General features: G+C 56.1%; 1 protein-coding gene across 1 annotated transcript; it reads right to left on the bottom strand.

Annotated features, from left to right (window-relative positions):
• Positions 1-15,194: 15,194 nt before the first annotated feature.
• Positions 15,195-23,089, bottom strand: CIB1 (calcium and integrin binding 1). The gene is made up of 7 exons (XM_078879907.1): positions 22,831-23,089; positions 19,573-19,607; positions 19,129-19,243; positions 18,549-18,711; positions 18,270-18,382; positions 17,040-17,128; positions 15,195-15,961 (listed from the first exon to the last, which is right to left on the bottom strand). The coding sequence occupies exons 1-7, from the start codon at positions 22,879-22,881 to the stop codon at positions 15,940-15,942; spliced, it is 588 nt and encodes a 195-aa protein (XP_078736033.1). The 5' UTR covers positions 22,882-23,089; the 3' UTR covers positions 15,195-15,939.
• Between the last annotated feature and the right edge of the window lie 331 nt (positions 23,090-23,420).

Genomic DNA, 23,420 nt, shown 5'->3' on the forward strand with positions numbered 1-23,420 from the left:
TGGTGGGGTGTGTGGTGTGTGTGTGGTGTGTGTGGTGTGTGGTGGTGGTGTGTGGTGGTGATGGTGTGTGTGGTGTGTGTGTGGTGGTGGGTGGTGGTGTGTGGTGTGTGATGGTGTGTGAAGGTTTTTTACATGTTTGTGATGGTGTGTGATGGTGTGTGATGTTGATGGTGTGTGATGGTGTGTGATGGTGGTGTGTGGTGGTGTGTGATGGTGTGTGATGGTGGTGTGTGGTGGTGTGTGATGGTGTGTGATGGTGTGTGATGTTGATGGTGTGTGATGGTGTGTGATGGTGTGTGATGGTGGTGTGTGATGGTGTGTGATGGTGGTGTGTGATGGTGTGTGATGGTGTGTGATGGTGGTGTGTGGTTGTGTGTGATGGTGTGTGAAGGTGTGTGATGGTGTGTGAGTGGTGTGTGATGGTGGTGTGTGATGGGGGTGTGATGGTGTGTGATGGGGTGTGATGGTGTGTGATGGTGGTGTGTGATGGGGTGTGATGGTGTGTGATGGTGGTGTGTGATGGTGTGTGATGGTGTGTGAGTGGTGTGAGTGGTGTGTGATGGTGTGTGATGGTGTGTGATGGTGGTGTGTGGTGGTGTGTGATGGTGGTGTGTGGCGGTGTGGGATGGTGGTGTGTGATGGTGTATGATGGTGGTGTGTGGTGGTGTGTGTGGTGTGTGATGGTGTGTGATGGTGGTGTGTGGTGGTGTGTGGTGGTGTGTGATGGTGTGTGATGGAGTGATGGTGGTGTGTGATGGTGTGATGGTGTGATGGTGTGTGATGGTGGTGTGTGTGGTGTGTGTGGTGTGTGATGGTGTATGATGGAGTGATGGTGGTGTGTGTGGTGTGTGATGGTGGTGTGTGGTGGTGTGTGATGGTGTGTGATGGTGGTGTGTGGTGGTGTGTGATGGTGTGTGATGGTGGTGTGTGGTGGTGGTGTGTGGTGGTGTGTGGTGGTGTGTGATGGTGTGTGATGGTGTGTGATGGTGGTGTGTGGTGGTGTGTGGTGGTGGTGTGTGATGGGGTGATGGTGTGTGATGGTGTGTGATGGGGTGATGGTGGTGTGTGATGGTGTGATGGTGTGATGGTGTGTGATGGTGGTGTGTGTGGTGTGTGATGGTGTGTGAGTGGTGTGTGATGGTGGTGTGTGTGGTGTGTGATGGTGTGTGAGTGGTGTGTGATGGTGTGTGATGGTGGTGTGTGTGGTGTGTGATGGTGTGTGATGGTGTGATGGTGGTGTGTGGTGTGTGATGGGGTGATGGTGTGTGATGGTGTGTGATGGTGTGTGATGGTGGTGTGTGATGGTGTGTGAAGGTGTGTGATGGTGTTGTGTGATGGGGTGATGGTGTGTGATGGAGGCGAAGGCTGTGGGCATGAAGACGTAGACGAGAAAATCTGCAGACGGCCCCCCCACCCCCTCTTCCCCCTGCCCCCACGTCTCTCCGCTCCGCGTCGTTACCGCCGAGTCCTCCTCTAATTAAAATCACAAAACCTCGATCTGATGCTGTTTCACGCCACCTCCCCTCCCTCACCTCTCTCATCCCCTTCACTCTGCCCCCACTCCTCGCCTCTCGCTCTCTCCCCACTCCCCACTCCTCGCCTCTCGCTCTCTCTCCGCTCTCTCCCCACTCCCCACTCCTCGCCTCTCGCTCTCTCCCCACTCCCCACTCCTCGCCTCTCGCTCTCTCTCCGCTCTCTCCCCACTCCTCGCCTCTCGCTCTCTCCCCACTCCTCGCCTCTCGCTCTCTCTCCGCTCTCTCCCCACTCCTCGCCTCTCGCTCTCTCGCCGTCTTTGCTTCAATTCCGTCTCGCGCAGGAGGCGCTGGGCTGGGAAGGACGCGGAGGGGAACTCGCCCGTGCGTGCGCTCGTGTACGCATGTGTGTGGTGTGTGTGTGTGTTGTGTGTGTGTGGTGTGTGTGTGTGGTGTGTGTGTGTGGTGTGTGTGTGTGGTGTGTGGTGTGTGGTGTGTGGTGTGTGGTGTGTGGTGTGTGTGTGGTGTGTGTGTGTGGTGTGTGTGTGTGGTGTGTGTGTGTGGTGTGTGTGTGTGGTGTGTGTGTGTGGTGTGTGTGTGGTGTGTGTGTGGGGTGTGGAGTGTGTGTGTGTGGTGTGTGTGTGGTGTGTGTGTGTGGTGTGTGTGGTGTGTGTGTGTGTGTGGTGTGTGGGTGTGTGTGTGTGTGGTGTGTGTGTGTGGTGTGTGGGTGGTGTGTGTGGTGTGTGGAGTACGTGTGTGTGAGTACGTGTGTGTGTGTGGTGTGTGTGAGTACGTGTGTGAGTACGTGTGTGTGGTGTGTGTGTGTGAGTACGTGTGTGTGAGTGTGTGTGTCTTTTTGTGTGTACGTGTGGTGGAGCCAGGATATTCAATCTTTACCCTCGGGGCTCCTCCAGAAACAACAAAAAGCCACTATGGATGGCCATGTGGAATGTTCGAACGCTCACTGCGGCAGAGAGGCTGCCACTCCTCTGTCGGGAGCTCGACCGGTACCGCCTGGATCTCTGTGGCATTCAGGAGGTCCGGTGGACCAGCTCTGGCTCCTGCCACCATGAGGGGTGGACAGTCCTCTACTCAGGGCAGGAGACTGCCAAACAATGGGGAGTGTCTCTTCTTCTGAATAAAATAATGAAGGGGGCATGGGAGCGTGGCGATGAGGTGTGGAAAGCTGTAGGCCCCAGGCTACTTTGGGCTCGCCTTCCCATCAACCGGAAGCGAGGAGTGGTGGTCGCGGTTACTTATGCCCCCGCCGAAGACGAATATCCGTGGAGGGATGCAGGCAAGGCCGATGAGTCAGATGCCTTCGATGACTTGTCACAGGTGCTGGCTAAAGTGGCCCCTCGGGATAGAGTCATCTTGTTGGGTGACTTCAATGCCCGAGTTGGTCATGATGCTGGCACCTGGTCTGGAGTGATTGGAAGGCATGGGTCAGATCAGCTCAATAACAACGGTAGGAGGCTGCTAGATTTTTGTGCAGCCCATGGGCTTGTAATTACCAACACGCTGTTCTGGCATCAGCGCATCCACACAACATCATGGATGCATGCCGGGTCCAAGCAAGAACATCTGCTGGACTACATAGTGACGGACCAGCGGATGCGAGCCCATGTCCTTGACACCAGGACCTACCGTGGAACTGATCTGCCCTCTGACCATCGACTAGTCATCTGTAAGATGCGCCTGCCATTCTTCCACTCCGGTGGTGGGTGTACATCCAGGACCCCGTTCAACCTAAGGTGGCCTGGTCTCAGCTAGCTAATGGAAGTTGCAAGCGATAATTTAATCATCGCTTGCGGCTGGGGTTGGCATCGTCACCCACTCCTCCAGATGTCGAGGGGAAATGGGCGAGGTTTAGGACTGTGACTCATACAGCTGCAATGGCTGTTTGGGTACGTGGTCCAGACCTCCCCAGAAACCCTGGCTGACAGAGGAGGTGTTCAGGATGGTTGAGAAAAAGCGACAGGCCCACTCTAATCGTCTACAGCATTCCACGTCAGAGAATGATAAGCCCCAGGCGCTGCAAGGATGGGTGGTGGTCGCGGGTTGCTGAGGAGATGGAGTCTGCCTCAATGGCCTGCGATCACGAATCCCTATTTAACTGCATCAAAAAAGTAACCTGCAGCGCCACACCTATTACCATCAGTAGGGGAAAGAACGGTGATCCAATCTCCGACCCCCAGGAACAGGTTTGCAGATTTGCTGAGCACCGGGCAGAGATGATCCCCAAGCAAAATGCTGAGGGAGGGTGGCGTTTGTAAGCAGACTGCCCTACATGACATCATAGCAACAGTCTTGGCCACTGGATGGGTTCCGCAGGATTGGAAGGATGCCCTGATGGTCCCCCTCTTTAAGAAGGGGGACCGCACAGACTGTAACAACTACAGGGGCATCTCACTCCTCAGTGTGCCGGGAAAGGTCCTGGCAAGGATTATTCAACATCACCTTGCTAGGCACGCTGAGGAGAGGCTTGCGGAGCCCCAATGCGGTTTCAGGAAAGGGCGGTCCTGCACAGATGCCATATTTTCTGTCCGTCTGTTACAGCAGAGGTGTAGGGAATTCCAACAAGACCTACATCTCTGCTTTATTGACCTGGTCAAGGCCTATGATACCATCAGTAGGCCTGGGCTCTGGGTTGTTCTTTGTGCTTTTGGAGTCCCTGACCCTCTGCTCACGCTCATTAAGGACCTTCATGATGGTGAGCGGCCCCGGGTAAAACTACACATTATTTAACATCTATTTTGACCACGTAGTTCGTGAAGCCTTCAATAGCTGTACCGGAGGAATTTCCATTTGGTACAGATATAATGGGAGGTTGATCGATGCCCGGGTGCGGTCAAGGGATGGCTCCATATTGCTCTGTTATGTTATGTATACCGATGATCTGGTAATTGCTGCTCACTCAGAGGAGGAGTTGGAGCCGCTGCTGCTGCTGAACCTGGAGCTTGCCACCAAAAGGTGGGGCCTTACCATCAGCCCCACCAAAACTAAGCACCTGCCTGGGGATTTTGTACCATCGGACACTCCACCCCCACAACTCCCAATCGGTGATGGGGCAGTTGTGGAGAGAGTGGAGAGTTTCCCATACGTGGGCAGTGTGCTCATAACCGGCTCCGGTTTAGCAGCAGAGGTCTCACTCCGAATCAGTCGAGCGGCATTATCTTTTCATCGGTTGCATAACGCTGTGTGGAAGCTACCTGGTCTATCACTCCACACGAAGCTTCAGGTCTTCTCGGCCACCGTCATTCCCTCCATTCTCTACGCTTGCGAAACGTGGACCCCCGTTATGGAACATCTTCGCTGGTTAGAACCATCTAGGCTGGTCTGCCTACGATCCATCCTGGGTTTAACCAGGCTGGATTGTGTGAGGAGTTCACAAATTCTTGAAAGATGTGGACAAAGTCCCATCGGTGAGCTCCTCCGGCAGGCAAGGCTGCGTTGACTGGGTCATGTAGCCCTTATGCCCAGCCACCGCATGCCTAAACAGCTTTTGTTCGGCTGGATCGAGGGGGCTAAATGGGCGCGGCACGGGCTGGAGAAGAAATGGAGTGATGTGGTACAGGAGGACGTGGAGCTGAGTGGACTTGCCGATGACTGGTACCAGCTGTGTCAAGATCGGCCTCTGTGGAGGAGGCTCGTGAAGGATGCTACTGGGCAGTTGGAGGCAGTCGCCCTCCAACAACAACGGAGGGCGGAGGAGCGACGCTCACAACAACGAGCGGAGCGCCGGGTGGCTAAAGCACAGCAAGTTGGCACAGTAGGGGGCACAGGTGGTGCATCAGCCAGTCATCTCAGTCAGTCGATCTGTGGCACCTGGGTCTGCCCCGTGACCTCCTGCCGGCGGGCGTTCGACACTTCACGTGGCCTCAAGGTGCACATGGCCTGTCACAAGCGTCGTGGTGACGTCACCACCATTTAGTGGCGAATGGCGGTTGTTGTTGTTGTTGTTAGCGTTCTGCGCTGTGAGCGCTAGTGAAGCGCTACAAACTTGGGCTGAACGATTTTTCTGAAAGATATTGCGATTCACTGTGTAATAGATGTAAAACGTGATGGAGAATTACCACGTGATACCATCAAAATATGAACTGCTCTATATATTCTAATGCAAGGATGAGAACTTAAAATATATGAATTGCTTCCAACATGTATTTATTAAAATGTTTTAATTGAAATAGAACAATCAAACATAGAACAATTGTTTAGTTAAATAAATAAAGTTATAATAAAACAATTCCAATAAGAAAGTAAAATGACTTTTAAAATCGCAAAAAATCTCAGCCTTTGCGATTTGCTAATCGCATTGTTTCAAATTGCTATTTCGATTTTAAATCGATTAATCGTTCAGCCCGACTACAAACTCGGCAACACGGGTTCGATTTCGGCACACGGCCACCAACACCAGTGACGTTTATCTGCATCGGTTCTGAGCCTACCCCAGTCTCCAATGAGTACCTGGTGCAATGTGTGCACATCGCCACTCGGGAGACAAAGGCGGCCGGGCGTGGTGCTGTCCACACCATCCACGCGAGTGCCGTGCCGGCCTTCATAGGTGCTCGCTATAACAGCACTTGCCCCAACAGTCTGTGAAGGCTACACGGGGGATCTTTGTGTTTTATGCCCCCCCCTCTCCACCGCGCCGTGGGGGTCATTAGCGCGACGCGGAATTGCAGATTAATTAAGAGCGCGTGAGCAGACCAAGGAAAACAGAGGCGATACGGATCCACAACAACATAGTCATCAATATTAATAACCAAAGTGCAGCGATATTAATAACCAACATCACCGGCATCGTCATCAATCTAGATCACATCACCACGAACCAGAGATCTGCTATCAACATCAGTCACCAACATCATCGACATCCCGACCTGCAGCTCAATCGTCAGCGTCATCGACATCAGCCCCCACCTCGTCACGAACAACACGAGCCATGCTGCACCCCACCTCGTCACGAACAACACGAGCCATGCTGCACCCCACCTCGTCACGAACAACACGAGCGACATCGTCCCCACCAGCATCAGCGACTGAATCGACATCAGCACCGATGCCATCATCAAGAAACGTGACAAATTCACATGAACGTCGAGCAAAACAAGTATCGGCATCGTGACCACGCCATCAACATCATCACCATCTTGCCGACATCAACAATCAGGGGGGGGGGGGAATGTTCCCACCGCCCTTCCCGGCTCCACTCATCCGAGTCAAGGGGATGATGCGGATTTCGAGGGCGGGCGGACGAGGGTTGGGTAAGGGGAGCAGGTTAATTGGGCCCTAGGGGTAGCTTAACGCGTAAGGGTCGGGATCTAAAAGTGGCTGCCCCCCCTCGTCCCCTCCCCGCTTTGATTCGGAGCGGCGCTCAATGACAGCCCCCCACCCCGCCCCCCACCCCCGTCTCCCACAGGCCCCACCCCACCCCCACCCCCCACCCCGCCCCCGTCTCCCACAGCCCCACTCGACCCCCGCCCCTGGCATCGCCGCCGTGCGTCCTTAGAAACGGGGCGGGGGTGGGGGTGGGGTGGGGGCGGGGTACTCGGTGACCCGCCGCAGAGGCCATGGTCTATCCACTGCTGGACGTAGACACGTGGGCTAGATTGGAGAAGACCGGGCGAGTGAGCCGTCCGGCACCGCGAGGAGGTAGGAGGTTGTTTTGCCGGTCTGTCGCTCCGCACGAAGCTTCAGGTCTTCTCGGCCACGGTCATTCCCTCCCTTCTCTACGCTTGCGAAACGTGGACCCCCCTAGTGGAGCATCTTCGCCGGTTGGAAACATTTAGGCTGGCCTGCCTACGATCCATCCTGGGTTTAACCAGGCTGGATTGTGTGAGGAGCTCACAAGTCCTTGAAAGATCTGGGCAAAGTCCCATCAGTGAGCTCCTCCGGCAGGCAAGGCTGCGTTGGCTGGGTCATGTAGCCCGCATGCCCAGCCACCGCATGCCTAAACAGCTTTTGTTCGGCCGGATCGAGGGGGCTAAACGGGCGCGGCACGGGCTAGAGAAGAGATGGAGTGATGTGGTACAGGAGGACGTGGAGCTGAGTGGACTTGCCGATGACTGGTACCAGCGGTGTCAAGATCGGCCTCAGTGGAGGAGGCTCGTGAAGGACGCTACTGGGCAGTTGGAGGCAGTCGCCCTCCAACAACAACGGAGGGCGGAGGAGCGACGCTCACAACAACGAGCGGAGCGCCGGGTGGCTAAAGCACAGCAAGTTGGCACAGTAGGGGGCACAGGTGGTGCATCAGCCAGTCATCTCGGTCATCTCGGTCAGTCGACCCGTGGCACCTGGGTCTGCCCCGTGACCTCCTGCCAGCGGGCGTTCGACACTTCACGTGGCCTCAAGGTGCACATGGCCTGGCACAAGCGTCGTGGTGACGTCACCGCCACTTAGTGGCGAATGGCGGTTGTTGTTGTTGTAGGTGTGTGTGTGTAGGTGTGTGTGTAGGTGTGTGTGTAGGTGTGTGTGTAGGTGTGTGTGTAGGTGTGTGTGTGCAGGTGTGTGTGTAGGTGTGTGTGTGTAGGTGTGTGTGTAGGTGTGTGTGTGTAGGTGTGTGTGTAGGTGCGTGTGTAGGTGTGTGTGTGTAGGTGTGTGTGTAGGTGTGTGTGTGTAGGTGTGTGTGTAGGTGTGTGTGTGCAGGTGTGTGTGTAGGTGTGTGTGTGTAGGTGTGTGTGTAGGTGTGTGTGTGTAGGTGTGTGTGTAGGTGCGTGTGTAGGTGTGTGTGTAGGTGCGTGTGTAGGTGTGTGTGTGTAGGTGTGTGTGCAGGTGTGTGTGTGTATATGTGTGTGTGTGTAGGTGTGTGTAGGTGTGTGTGTAGGTGTGTGTGTAGGTGTGTGTGTGCAGGTGTGTGTGTAGGTGTGTGTGTGCAGGTGTGTGTGTAGGTGTGTGTGTGTAGGTGTGTGTGTAGGTGTGTGTGTAGGTGTGTGTGTGTGTAGGTGTGTGTGTAGGTGTGTGTGTGCAGGTGTGTGTGTAGGTGTGTGTGTGCAGGTGTGTGTGTAGGTGTGTGTGTGTAGGTGTGTGTGTAGGTGTGTGTGTAGGTGTGTGTGTGTAGGTGTGTGTGTAGGTGTGTGTGTAGGTGTGTGTAGGTGTGTGTGTGTAGGTGTGTGTGTAGGTGTGTGTGTAGGTGTGTGTGTGTGTAGGTGTGTGTGTGTGTGTAGGTGTGTGTGTAGGTGTGTGTGTAGGTGTGTGTGTAGGTGTGTGTGTAGGTGTGTGTGTGCAGGTGTGTGTAGGTGTGTGTGTGTAGGTGCGTGTGTAGGTGTGTGTGTAGGTGTGTGTGTGTAGGTGTGTGTGTGAGTGTAGGTGTGTGTGTAGGTGTGTGTGTGCAGGTGTGTGTAGGTGTGTGTGTGTAGGTGCGTGGGTAGGTGTGTGTGTGTAGGTGTGTGTGTGTAGGTGTGTGTGTGAGTGTGTAGGTGTGTGTGTAGGTGTGTGTGTGTATATGTGTGTGTGTGTAGGTGTGTGTGTGTAGGTGAGCGTGTAGGTGTGAGTGTGTGTGAGTGTGTGTGTGTAGGTGTGTGTGTGAGTGTAGGTGTGTGAGTGTGTGTGAGTGTGTGTGTGTGGAGGTGAGTGTGTAGGTGTGTGTGTGTGTGGAGGTGAGTGTGTAGGTGTGTGTGTGTCAGTGTGTGGAGGTGAGTGTGTGTGTGAGTGTGTGTGTAGGTGTGTGTGTGTGAGTGTGTGTGAGTGTGTGTAGGTGTGTGAGTGTGTGTGTAGGTGTGTGTAGGTGTGTAGGTGTGTGTGTAGGTGTGTGTGTGTAGAGGTGTGTGTGTGTAGATGTGTGTGTGTGTGTGAGTGTGTAGGTGTGTGTGTAGGTGTGTGTGTGTGTGGGCGGGGGTGTGTGTGTAGGTGTGTGAGTGTGTGTGTGTAGGTGTGTGAGTGTGAGTGTGTGTGTAGGTGTGTGTGTGAGTGTGTGTGTGGGGGTGTGTGTGTGTGTGAGTGTGTGTGTGTGTTGGTGTGTGTGTGAGTGTGTGTGAGTGTGTGTAGGTGTGTGTGTGTGTAGGTGTGTGTGTGAGTGTGTGTGAGTGTGTGTAGGTGAGTGTGTGTAGGTGAGTGTGTGTGTGTAGGTGAGTGTGTGTGTAGGTGTGTGTGTGTAGGTGTGTGTAGGTGTGTGTAGGTGTGTGTGTATGTGTGTGTGTGAGTGTGTGTAGGTGTGTGTGTGTAGGTGTGTGTGTGTAGGTGTGTGTGTGTCTGTGAGTGTGTGTGTGTGTAGGTGTGTGTGAGTGTGTGTGTGAGTGTGTGTGTGTAGGTGTGTGTGTGAGTGTGTGTAGGTGTGTGTGTGTGTAGGTGTGAGTGTGTGTGTGTAGGTGTGTTTGTGTGTGTGTAGGTGTGTGTGTGTGTAGGTGTGTGTGTAGGTGTATGTGTGAGTGTGTGTGTGTAGGTGTGTGTGTGTGTGAGTGTGTGTACGTGTGTGTGTGTGTGTGTAGGTGTGTGTGTAGGTGTGTGTGTGTGTGAGTGTGTGTGTAGGTGTGTGTGTCTATATGTAAATATTTTGAGATTTCAGAGCCTCGCGCCCCGCGGCTCCTCGGAGCTGATTGATGGCAGCGACTGCCGCGGATTTATGAGGCCAGTGCAGTCGGTAGGATGTGAAAGTGCGCGCGTGTGCGTGAGTGCACGTCGGTGTGGCGGGGTGTCTGCGTGTGGCGGGGGCAAGTGCATGTTCGCGAGCACCTATGCGGGAGATCTTTGTCTGTGAGTGTGTTTACTTTGTGTGTGCGCACGTGTGTGCGCACGTGTGTGCGCACACTGTGTGTGTGAGCGCGGCTCCCATCATCATCGCCTGGCGCGCGCTATCCATCGCGAGACGAGGCGATAACGCGCACACAACGACAAAGGTCCCCCGTGTAGCATTAGCAGGCGTTTGAGGCAAGTGCTGTTAACGAGCACCTATGGAGGCCAACGCGGCACACGATGGGGTGGCGAGCTTCACGCTCGGACGCCTTTGTCTCCCCAGTGCTGACGTTTACACTCACGCATAGGCACGGTCACTCCCACGTTCACTTGGGCAGAGAGAAACTTTGATCCCACCCTCCCTCCCCTCTCTCCCTCCCCTCTCCCCTCCCTCCCCTCTACCCTCCCTCTCCTCTCCCCTCCCTCCCCTCTCTCCCCGCGACCCCCGTCGTCTCGAATCTCCCGTCCTCACCAGCCTGTGAGCCCTACCTGGTCTCGACCAATCAGAGGCCTATGCAGAATTCACCTGCAGGCTCTCAGCCAATGCGAGCTCGCGATTCACAACATCCTTCTGAGCCTCGTGATGGAGCAACAGTGACGAGGGTGGGGGTGAAGGGGGGGGGGTCACGCGCGGGGTGGTGGGGGTGGAGCGGGTTCACGCGCAGGTGAATCGAGGCAGCAGCAGCAGGGGGCCTCCCCGTCTTACCCCATCCAGCACTTCCTCCTCCCACCTCGTTCTCACCCCCAACCTCTCATCTCCCCACTCCCTCCCAGGAGCAGGTGGATTGCGTCATCACTGGAGCCACGCCCCTCCTCGTCACTCCTGCGGGGGTGGGGGCGCGTCACCCCCTCTCCCACCCCCCTCCACTCCGTCACCCCCACCCCCTCCCCCACCCCCCTCCACTCCGTCACCCCCCACCCCCACCCAGGCCTCGCGTTATTCTCGGAGCCGAGGTGTGCAGAGGGAGGGGGGTTGTTGCAATCAACACGACGGGTGGTGCATTGCGTGTGACAGTGTTCATTGGACAACTTGCACTCGCATTCACTTGTGTACACAGGTAGTGTAATGTGCGGCGCGTGCAGGTGCGGAGCGTGCAGGTGCGGCGTGTGCAGGTGTTTATTTGAAATGGTCCTGGGCCTCCTGCAGGTCGACTCTGACTCAAGCGATTACCTGGTGCGACGTGTCAAACTCGCCACGAGGGAGACAAATGCGGTCGGGCGCGGCGATGGCTCTTCTCGGCTGTCCCGTGCCGACCTTCACAGGTGCGCGCTCACAGCTCTCGCGGACTGCTCAAGGCTACACGGGGGCATCCTTGTTACAGTTGTGGGCTCTCGCCCGCTGATTTAAAGCCTGTGAACGAATGGCGAATGTCTGTATACGTGCACAGACGTGTGTGTGTGTGTACACGTGTACGGGAGTGTATGTACACACGTGGCCTCAAAGTGCACCTAGCCTGGCACAAGCGTCGTGGTCACGTCACTGCCACATCGTGGCGAATGGCGGCTGCTGTTGTTGTTGTTGCACACGTGGGTAACACGTGTACAGGGGCGTGAGTACACATGGAGGTGTGTACACAGGTGTGCCACCTTTGTTCAGGGAAGTCAACGGCTCGCGTCACGTGACCTTTAACGAGGCTGGTACCATGGTGAAGGGCGCGTGGGGGGTTCGTGAGGGGTTTGTGTGCGTGCGGTCCGTGATTATCCTTGACGAGCCTTTTGCCCACCCAAGGAGGGGTGCATTGCAGTAAATCTGAAACTTGCAAGCGAAAAGCAGAGCGCGACGTGATATTCATTGCATCAATTCGTGTGCAATTTGTAAGGGCGCGGTGACGCAGACCTTTTTCATGTGAAGGTTCTAATCCCTTGTTCATCATGACGTCCTTTTTACTTCGATGTCTCAACAGCGTGACGGAGACCACGTGACGTGAGGGTTCTGCCTTTGTCGTGAGGGCTGTGAGTTGACGCCGAGGAGGGGGGAGGAGGCGCCTCAGCCCATGTGGAGTGACGTCAGCCGCTTATTATTCATGGCGGAGGGTGCTCCATGTGGAGTGACGTCACCTGCTCATGATTATTAATTAGGGGTGGGGGGGTGTCCATTTGGAGGACGTCATCTGCTCACGAATATTAATTAGGGGGGCTGGTCGATGTGGAGTGACGTCGCGAGCGTTGCACACAGACATTCTTGGCTCATTATAGGTCATAATAATGGAAGGGGGGTCCATTTAGAGGACGTCACCTCGTCATGATTATTAATGAGGGGGGCTGTTCGATGTGGAGTGACGTCACTTGCGCATGATTATTAGTAAGGGGGGGGGAGTACTCCATATTGAGTGACGTCACCCGCTCATGATTATTAATGAGGGGGGCTGTTCGATGTGGAGTGACGTCATTTGCGCATGATTATTAGTTAGGGGGGGGAGTACTCCATATTGAGTGACGTCACCCGCTCATGATTATTAATTAGGGGTGGGGGGGTGTCCATTTGGAGGACGTCACCTGCTCACGAATATTAATTAGGGGGGCTGGTCGATGTGGAGTGACGTCGCGAGCGTTAAGGACAGACATTCCTGGGTGATTATAGGTATTTGATGTGACCAGGAGATCAACTAAACCCACACAACACTGCCTCCGTTTGCAAGGGCTACCTGGGTAACATAAACTCAGAATGTATCTCTGTGAGAGTGAGAGATCACGTCCTGTCTGTGTGTGGGATGATGTATGTGTCTGTCTGTCTGACAGTGGGGGGCTCCCCCCCCCCACGTCCCACACTGGCACGTCCGCTCCGCCTTCTCGATCCCACCTCCTTCCCAGTTCCCCCACGCGGTCCACACCCCCTCCCCCAAAGGCCATCACTGACGGGAGGCATTATCAGCTGCCATTTGCATGACAATAGCCGCGCTTAAATCAGCGGCGCGGTCACGTGCGGACGCGTTCCGACTGCGCGATTCCAAAAAGGAAAAACACGTGTCGGGTTTTGGGGGGCGGGGGGAGAGGAGGAGGGGGGGTCTGTAAATGGGATGGGGGGGGGGGTGTTGGGGAGCTGTAGGGATAGAGAGAGTGGGGGGCGGACCCGGCCCCTCCCATCTTCCTCGAGTCTTTAATTGAAACGAGTCGCACCGTTGGCCGCCGTCTAATTTAAGTGGCGCGGCCCGCCAAGACGGAGGAGTCGGGAGCCGCTCTCTGATTTCGCCAATTTAAGGGCTGCGGAGGCGCGGGTACGCGTCCTGAGAGCTAATGGAGTGCCCCCCCTCCCCACTACCACCCCCACGATCCTTTACCCCCGCCCCCCACAACTGCCCCCCCCCCTCTGCCCCCCACCGCGGGACCCCCCCCCCCCACCCCGAGCCCGGGGCGCGTGCGGTAATTGGATTCCGGGCGCCGCGGGGTAATGAGTCGGGGTTCAGCGAAATTCAGACGCGGGACCCGCAGCCCGCACCCCCTCACCCCCCCCAGCCCCCACCCCCTCACCCCCCCCAGCCCCCACCCCCCTCACCCCCCCAGCCCCCACCCCCTCACCCCCCCGCTGCAGCCCGAGTCGTAGACACGGGGCCCCCCCACCCGCCCCTCCCCAGCACTGTTACAGCAAAGTACAGCACACACTGCCCCCCCCCACCGCGAAAACATCACAGCAAAATCCACTTGGCGCGTGCCCACACGCATGAACCCGCGTGTACATCGGTGTTCACACACACACACGAGGTGGTGGGTGGCCAGAACCACGCCCGGCCGCCTTTGTCTCCCTCGTGGCGATGTTTTACGCATCGCCCCAGGTACTCATTTGAGGCTGAGTCGACCTAGGGAAGGCGCACGACCCACACTCAAGACACACATGCACATCAGACACACGCATGCATGCACACATTCCCGCCAGAAGTGTGTACACACACACACACCTGCAAATGCGCGTTCCAGCCACGCACACCCGCACACCAGCTCAGGCACTCCACCCCACCCCCCACATTGCACACCGCACATTCCGCACCCACCAACACGCCACGCGTAGCCCGCACCCCCCGCGTGTTAAGGAAGTCTCGCTCTGTTTCCGCGGCCTCGGAGAACAATGGGGGAAGGGGCGATGCTTCTGCTACTGCTGCTGCTGCATCAGCTGCTGCTGCTATTGTTGTTGCAGCTGCTCTCGTTGTTGTTGCTACTGTGTTGATATGTTCGCCATGTTGTTGTTGCTGGTGCTGCTATTTCCGGGTTGCTTTGTTGTTGATGGGCTTTGTGCTCCCATCACCACCCCCTGGTGGGGGCTTGGATTGGGGGATGTGTGGGTGGGTCGTGGTTGAGGATCCAGGATCTGGGTTAGGGGTCAGGGTTAGAGTCCGGGACCGGCTCCCGGTCTCCTGTCGAGTCACAGGTGCCATGCCCCCCCCCCTCTACCCCTCCCCCCCAGGTCCCCTGACCCCCACCAGATCGTGACTTTACCACCCGTAACTCTCGCGCCGCTATCGCGATCAATCGCCTCTTTCATGCATCGCGCCGATCAATCGGGGAGTGGGGGCCGGGGGGGAGTGGGGGCCGGGGGGGAGTGGAGGGGAGGGGTGCAGAGGTCGCGTTCAACTCGAACGCTGACGCCGCCCCCTGCTGGAGGAGCAGCGGGGGCGGTCAGACTGCCCCCAACACCAACAACACCACCACCACCACCCGCTCCCCCCCGGGGCATCGAGGAGGTCCGCGTCCCCTCGTCCTGCAAGCGAAGGAAGCACAGCAGCTCACACGTGGTGACGTCTTGGGACCCCCCCCCCGCCACCAGCGATCAGGGTTACAGCAGGGGTAGTGGTGGTCTGGGGCACAGGACACGGGGGGGGGGGGTATCCAGGACAAGGGAGAAGAGAAAACATGGGGATTGAGATAGCAGGGGGACTAGGAAATGGATGTCTGGGAATGGTAAGGGGGCTCGTGACGAAGGGGACTGCAGTGTCGATGGGCATGGAAGCTCAGGTCCTGAGGGGGGGGGGGGCTCCCCACAACCCCCCCCCCCACTGCTCCCCACGCCATGGGAGCCCAGTCCCTCCCGAGCCCCCGGCCAGTTCCCAACACGGCACGTGCTCCAGTACAGACGGCTTTTATTAAAACACATTGTCACAATTCCTCGCCTGTATAAATCACTGCTTATAAAATTAGACTTTAACATTTTTAAAATATAGACTCTGCTTTTCAGAGACATACGAACGATTTTTCATGTGCTGAATGGTTTGATTTTTTTGTTCCCTTTGAAGGGAAGGAACTCAACGTGCACCCTCCTGTGTAAATCTGCCTGTCAGCTCTATCAGCACAATCTAAAATATGCATTAGCACTTTCCTCCAAATTTAAAATGTCGGGGTTTATGCAATAAATCGCACATTTAAATAAACTCCCGTAATATGTCATAATCATCAACATTTGAAACACGCATTAAAGGTGAATTATTAAAATATTAAATATTCTTTAAAACTTGTCACGGTGTCCTGTTCTTGCAAAATCCCACGAATTGTAGGCGGCGCGCGCTGGCGTGCGAGCGCTTCACGTGCGAGCGCGTCGCTGCATGTTGGTATGCGCTGGCGTGCGCGTCGGCGTGTGTGCTAGCGTGCACGTCGGTATGCTACGCTATGGTGCGAGATGGTGTTGGTCGTGTGTTGGTGTATGACTGTACGTGTTGGTGCGTATGTTGGTGTGTATGTTGGTACGTGAACGTGTTGGCGTGTGCGCGAATCAAGCCGTGTGGATGCGAGGAGTGTGTGTCCAGTGCCGAATGTTGACACTCGGAGGTGAGGAGGAGTGAAGGGGGGCGGCGGGGGTGGTGTCTCCCGCCCCCTACAGCACGATCTTGAAGGAGCTGTAACGCGCAGAGCAGAGGGCTTCTCGTTAGACGCACGGTAATGAGAGCCCGCAAATCCCAGCCACGCGCCGACCAGCTGAGGGGTCGCGTAGGGCGCGGTAGTGGTTGGTGGGGGGGGGTAGCGTTTCACACGGTGCGGGGTGCAGCGCAGGATGCAGCGTGCGGTGCAATGTGATGCGTAGTGTAGTTCAGCATATTCTGTATAGTTTATGGAGTGTAGTGTGTGGTGTCGTGTATGGTGTGTGGGATGTAATGTTTGGTGTAATGTGTGGTGTAGTGTGTGAGGTGTGTATTGTGTGTAGCATTTGGTAGGTGGGGTGTATTGTGCGGGGTGTAGTGTGCATCATGTTTGGTGTATGGGCTGTAGTGTGTGTGGTGTGTATGTAGTGTATGGTGTGTGTGTGTGTGTAGTGTGTGGGGTGTAGTGTGTGGTGTGCGGGGTGTAGTGTGTGGTGTGCGGGGTGTAGTGTGTGTCGTGTTTGGTGTATGGGCTGTAGTGTGTGGTGTGTGGGGTGTAGTGTGTCGTGTGCGGGGTGTAGTGTGTGGTGTGCGGGGTGTATTGTGTGGTGTGCGGGGTGTAGTGTGTGGTGTGCGGGGTGTAGTGTGTGGTGTGCGGGGTGTAGTGTGTGGTGTGTATGTAGTGTGTGGTGTGCGGGGTGGAGTGTGTGGTGTGTGTGGTGTGTATGTAGTGTGTGGTGTGTATGTAGTGTGTGGTGTGTATGTAGTGTGTGGTGTGTATGTAGTGTGTGGTGTGTGTGTGGTGTGTATGTAGTTTGTAGCGTGTGTGGTGTGTATGTAGTTTGTAGTGTGTGTGGTGTGTATGTAGTTTGTAGTGTGTGTGGTGTGTGTGTAGTGTGTGGTGTGCGGGGTGTAGTGTGTGTGGTGTGTGGGGTGTAGTGTGCGGGGTGTAGTGTGTGGTGTGCGGGGTGTAGTGTGTGGTGTGCGGGGTGTAGTGTGTGGTGTGTATGTAGTGTGTGTGGTGTGTATGTAGTGTGTGTGGTGTGTATGTAGTGTGTGTGGTGTGTATTTAGTGTGTGGTGTGTGTGGTGTGTGTGGTTTAGTATGCAGCTCCCACCTGCTGAAGTCCGGTGATTTGGTGATAACGTGCTGGAACTCAGACAGGTTCACCGTGCCGTCCTGGTCAATGTCGGACTCCACCAGGATCTGTGAGGCACATTATCACGTGACTACAGGACACACGATCGCGTGACTACAGGACACATGGTCATCTCGCTAGAAGCACGAGCACGTGATTTATCTCGATCACGACTCTACACGTTGATTTGTTATACCGCGACACACTCTACGCACCACGCGCCGCACACCGCACACCGCACTGCCTGCTGCACACCCAACACCGAGGCCTCATTTCTGATCAATTCAACCGGAGTTTCCAATTACACCGGGGTGGGACAGAGGGCGTGTGGAAGTCCGATGTGACTCCAAGCGGAATTAGGAATTAACGCCCTCGCACGGCTTTTGTTCAGCGCCAGAGAGACGGGGTTTTTGCCAGCGTTAAGAGCGGCGACTCGGCACGGATGAGCAATCTGTATTCCGCCACCGCCGCCCGCGTCAGCCGGGCTGATCGTTTTGCATTTGGGAGCCGTAAGCTCAGCAGTGCAGCCTCCGTCCTCGGGGAAGTGTAAATCCCTGAAACGAGCCGTGTTCTTTATGTTTTTCTTGGGGAAAGAGAGTTTCGGTTGTGCCGGAGGGCAGCGGCAGTGGCGGCTGCGGGGGCCCCGCACGACCCTCGCCGCGCGGTGAACGGCCGTGGCCCCTCTTGCGTCACCCCCCTCTCCTCAACGACGTTTTAGACGGCGCCTTCCCGTGGACTCGGCGCGCGCTCCTCCAAAACGAGCTGTGAGTGCGCGAGGTAGACGGCTCTCCCGAGTGGGCGAGGGAACCCTCAGAAGACACTTTACAAATCACAACAGCGGCAGCATGCGCGTGCACGTTCATGCGAGCTCTAGCGCAAGTGAGCGTGCGAGATAGCACAAGTGCGCGTGCTATTGCGGGCGCAAGTGAGAGCGCGATGTGTAAGAGAGTGTGCGATTGCGTGTGCGGGCAAGCGTGCGAGCACAAGTGCAAGCGAGTGTGTGATTGCGTACGCTGCTGTACGTGTGTGTTCAAGTGTGAGTGTGTGTAGATCCTCGATAATAGCACTTGTCCCAACAGCTCCTTTCAAAGTCTTTGTCTTGTCTTTATTGGTGCTAGTGCATCTTTGTACTAGTGCGCGTGTGTGCTCATGCGAGCTAGTGAGCGAGCTAGTGAGTGAGCCCATGAGCGAGCCAGTGAACGAGCTCACGTTCTGGATGAGCTGGTTCATGTCCTCCTCCGACAATGCGTTCTCGTCGCCCGTGAGACACATCACCAGCCTCTTCAGATCTTCACTGTTGAGCGTCCCGTCATCGTCGAAATCTGTGTAACACCAACCACAGTGGCTCAACCAAACCTACCACGGCTCAAACACCTCACCCTCCTGCACGCCACGACAACCGCTCGTGGAACCACCCCCTCTTTGCCGGCACCACCGCCGCCGGCAAATGCCTTCGCGTCCCTGCTCGCAACACCGCGGAAATCTCACCGAAAATGCGAAAGGCGTAGTAGGCCTTGACCTCCGGCGTGGCAGAGTCGCTGAAGGCCGACAGCAGGTCGAGAAAATCCTCAAAGGAGAGGGCGCACTCCTCGCCCCCCACCCCGCTCGCCGTGCTGAACACGCGGCAGATTCGCTCGCGGAACGGGTTCGCCTGCGCACCGTCCCGTCACGGGGTGAGGGGGAAAGGCCGATTTAGTAAGAAGACTCGCACCAGTCCGGTCGCGGGGCATCACAGACGCTGACTCCACTCGCCCCTCTCGCTCGGCCTCCCACCACGCCGCACGGCACCTCGAAGCACCCACCTCTCACCACCGACTTCTCACATCTCATGGAACCTGTTTGCCATTCCCTGGTCACCACTGCCATTGTACTTCTTACCACTCACCCCTTGTCACATATACCCCTCTCAGCATAGCTCATGACGCCATCCCACAAGACTTCACAAAACACCCCTCACCACAGGTCGTGAAGCCTCAGCCCACTCGGATAGCTGGAATGGCACCACACAGTGGCAGGGGGTGACCGCTTGTGATCCGTTAGGGGGAGGGGGCCTGGTTGGTGTCGTTACCTTCAGCTCTGGCATCTCCACGAGGGTGCTCATCTTGACTATGGCCGAACCGATGTTGACCGTGTGATTGTCCACCTTGGGGTCTCGCGCCATCTCCAGAAACCGGCGCTCGGCCCTGCACGCATGGCCCGCAAACGCACGATGCGGCACACCGTGAAACGTCACAACGGCACTACAGTACACCTCCACGCTGTGCATCACAACACCACATTACCACGTCACCACACATCACACCACAAAACCACGCAGCTCCATAACACCGGCAGAACGACACGTCGTTACCACCACGCGCCACAGCACTCTCACGTGTCACCATTTGACAGATTATTGTCACTATGCGCCTCCATGATGCATGCCACAATGGATAGGAAGGGAACAGGGTGTGTGGGGCGGTGTCAGTGAAGTCGTGAGCGGTGCAGTGCGGGTCGAGGCGGCCGCACTCACATGAGGATCTCCTGCTTGGTCAGGAAGGTCAGCTCCTGCAACGGCACGGGCAACAAGGGGTCAGGGCATCGCGGGACACGCGGAGGGTGAGATGGGGTCACTCGGGTGCTGCGCCCCCTGTGTGTCCCACTGTGCGTCACTAACCCTGAAACACTCAAGTCACGACGGCATGAAAACGCCACCTCGGCCCCTACCCTCACAGCCTCACCAAAACACATTTGTCCTGCCGTTCCCTCGTGGCGTAACCCCTCCACACACACCGTAAGAGACTCATCACCCTTTCACACCAACTCTCTCAACCACACCCTCACCATAACATTAATTGTCTCACCAGGTGAGAACTCCAGACAAGAATAGTTTCATTTGACCTTGGTCACCAAAGTGTAAAAAGCAATAACATAAAAAAACGTAAACCATATATCTCAATGACATCGCCCTCGCCGTCATTCACATGCTCCGTCATTCACATGCTCACCATGACGCCCTCACCAACACCCTGCCGCTCCACTCGCCTTCATTCCTCACCATTATTCACTCACTCAACAGCGTCATCACCATCCACTTCCCTTCCTCCCTCGCTCGCTCGTCCACACCCGGGGGGCAGTTACACAAATTAGCCAACCTCACAGTCAACATTGCGCCATCACCCTCACAGCACACACCAGGCTGGCGGGGGGGGGTGTCGTTTGAAGACAATTATCTCGGGTTTACAGTTTGCAGCTTTTAAGAACACGGATCATCTGTGGAACACGCCGGGTGGTTTGAGCCTGTGATCTCCCCCCCCTCTCCGTCTCCCCCCCCCTCCGTCTCCCCGTCTCTCTCGGCGAGCGCCATGAAGACGAGGGCCTCGTAGCTCGTCCCGAATGGGTCGAGCGCCGGGGCCGCCTTCACCGTCGACCACGGGAGGTGGACGAATTCGTCCACCTCCCGTGGTCGACGGCGGCGCTCGTTCGAGAGCCGCACCGCGAGCCCAGGAATGATGACGTCACATCTAAAGTGGCTGAGAGGCACGTCAGACGAACACCACCACCTCACCCCCATCACTCACCCCTCAGCCAGATTCGCTCCCTCACCACCACACAAAACTCCATCCCTCACCACCACACAGACACCATCCCTCACCACCACACAGACTCCATCCCTCACCACCACACAGACTCCATCCCTCACCACCACACAGACTCCATCCCTCACCACCACACAGACTCCATCCCTCACCACCACACAGACTCGCTCACTCACCACCACACAGACACCATCCCTCACCACCACACAGACTCCATCCCTCACCACCACACAGACTCCATCCCTCACCACCACACAGACTCCATCCCTCACCACCACACAGACTCCATCCCTCACCACCACACAGACACCATCCCTCACCACCACACAGACTCCATCCCTCACCACCACACAGACACCATCCCTCACCACCACACAGACACCATCCCTCACCACCACACAAAACTCCATCCCTCACCACCACACAGACACCATCCCTCACCACCACACAGACTCCATCCCTCACCACCACACAGACACCATCCCTCACCACCACACAGACTCCATCCCTCACCACCACACAGACTCCATCCCTCACCACCACACAGACTCCATCCCTCACCACCACACAGACACCATCCCTCACCACCACACAGACTCCATCCCTCACCACCACACAGACTCCATCCCTCACCACCACACAGACACCATCCCTCACCACCACACAGACTCCATCCCTCACCACCACACAGACTCCATCCCTCACCACCACACAGACTCCATCCCTCACCACCACACAGACTCCATCCCTCACCACCACACAGACTCCATCCCTCCACCACACAGACTCCATCCCTCACCACCACACAGACTCCATCCCTCACCACCACACAGACTCCATCCCTCACCACCACACAGACACCATCCCTCACCACCACACAGACACCATCCCTCACCACCACACAGACTCGCTCCCTCACCACCACACAGACTCCATCCCTCACCACCACACAGACTCCATCCCTCACCACCACACAGACTCCATCCCTCACCACCACACAGACACCATCCCTCACCACCACACAGACTCCATCCCTCACCACCACACAGACTCCATCCCTCACCACCACACAGACTCCATCCCTCACCACCACACAGACTCCATCCCTCACCACCATACAGACTCCATCCCTCACCACCACACAGACTCCATCCCTCACCACCACACAGACTCCATCCCTCACCACCACACAGACTCCATCCCTCACCACTACACAGACTCCATCCCTCACCACCACACAGACTCCATCCCTCACCACCACACAGACTCCATCCCTCACCACTACACAGACTCCATCCCTCACCACCACACAGACTCCATCCCTCACCACCACACAGACTCGCTCCCTCACCACCACACAGACACCATCCCTCACCCGTCACATCTGTGAACAAGAGCTTCAGAGCTCATCGGATTCCTCCAGAATAAACACGTATTATGATTCTCAAATGATCCTCAAATATTATGATTCTCAAATGAGCGACACTCATCTCACCCACCTTTGCGGACATTCCACGTTCATATGGCAGAGGTCAATCTATCCATAAAACTGTTGGCTTCCCACGAAGTGGTACTCGTTTTATTCAGCACACAGGAATGATGATGATTGAAGCGAGTCTCGAACGAGCTGCCGTTGTGGCCTAACTCTCCCTCACCCCGCCATCCTTCAACTCATTCACCATTACCTCACCTCACTCACCCTCACCTCACCCATACCTCACTCCCCTTATCCAACCTCACCTCACCACCCTCACCTCACCCTCACCTCACCCTTACCTCACTCACCCTCATCTCACTCACCTCACCCACCCTTACCTCACCCATCCTCACCTCACCCTTACCTCACTCACCATCATCCACCCTCACCCTCACCTCACCCTCGCCTCACCATCCTCACCCTCGCCTCACCTCACCACCCTCACCTTTACCTCACCTCACCACCCTCACCTCACCTCACCACACTACCTCATCTCACCCTCACCTCACCACCCTCACCACCCTCACCTCACCACCCTCACCACCCTCACCTCACTACCCTCACCACCCTCACCTCACCACCATCACCTCACCACCATCACCTCACCACCCTCACCTCACCACCCTCACCTCACCCTTACCTCACCACCCTCACCTCACCTCACCACCCTATCCTCACCCTCACCATCACCTCACCATCACCTCACCACCCTCACCTGGTACTCCGTCAGCTCCTTCGCTCCCAATTGACTCGAGGCTTGGCCCATTCCGCTTGTTTACTTGTTGACGAAGTTATTAACTTGTCGTTTACTCGCTGGTGTGGTTGTTTACGCGTCGTTGTTGTTATTGACGACAACAATAACAACAATGAGAATGTTTTTGTCGCGAGAGTAAAACTTTGAAGTCGCCTCGACTCCTGACGCAGGCGCGGCAGAGGGACGCGGCCGCTTCCTGGTGCCGGGCTACCGCGCGCATGCGCAGTGCGCGCCAGGGGCCCCGCCACGCGACTCATCATCACGGTCAACCCACCCGCGCCACGGCAGATAAATTCGATACCAGATTGTGGCGAAATACTTCATATGGCGCTGCTGTCTTGGCAGTGGTGCGCAAATAACTCAATAAACTAAAAGGATTCGTCAATCACAGCCGGGGCCTTAAAAGTTACAACGTATAAAAGTAGGCGACGTTTTAGGCGATGGCCCTTCGTCATGGCACGCTATTGACCAATGTGTTGAGTGGTATTCAATAGTTATCTGAATTTGTGTCGCGTGTGTGCTTACACAAAGTCCTCACGATGTCGCTCAAC

Source organism: Lampetra fluviatilis, chromosome 3 (assembly GCF_964198595.1).
Source record: "Lampetra fluviatilis chromosome 3, kcLamFluv1.1, whole genome shotgun sequence".
Classification (NCBI taxonomy): Eukaryota; Metazoa; Chordata; class Hyperoartia; order Petromyzontiformes; family Petromyzontidae; genus Lampetra; species Lampetra fluviatilis.

Coding starts and splice junctions, on each gene's coding strand:
- CIB1 (XM_078879907.1), bottom strand. CDS start 22,881: ATGGGCCAAGCCTCGAGTCAATTGGGAGCGAAGGAGCTGACGGAGTAC. Junction 18,712..19,128: donor TGGAGATGCCAGAGCTGAAG/GTAACGACACCA, acceptor GACGGTGCGCAG/GCGAACCCGTTCCGCGAGCG. Junction 18,383..18,548: donor CTACGCCTTTCGCATTTTCG/GTGAGATTTCCG, acceptor GGTGTTACACAG/ATTTCGACGATGACGGGACG.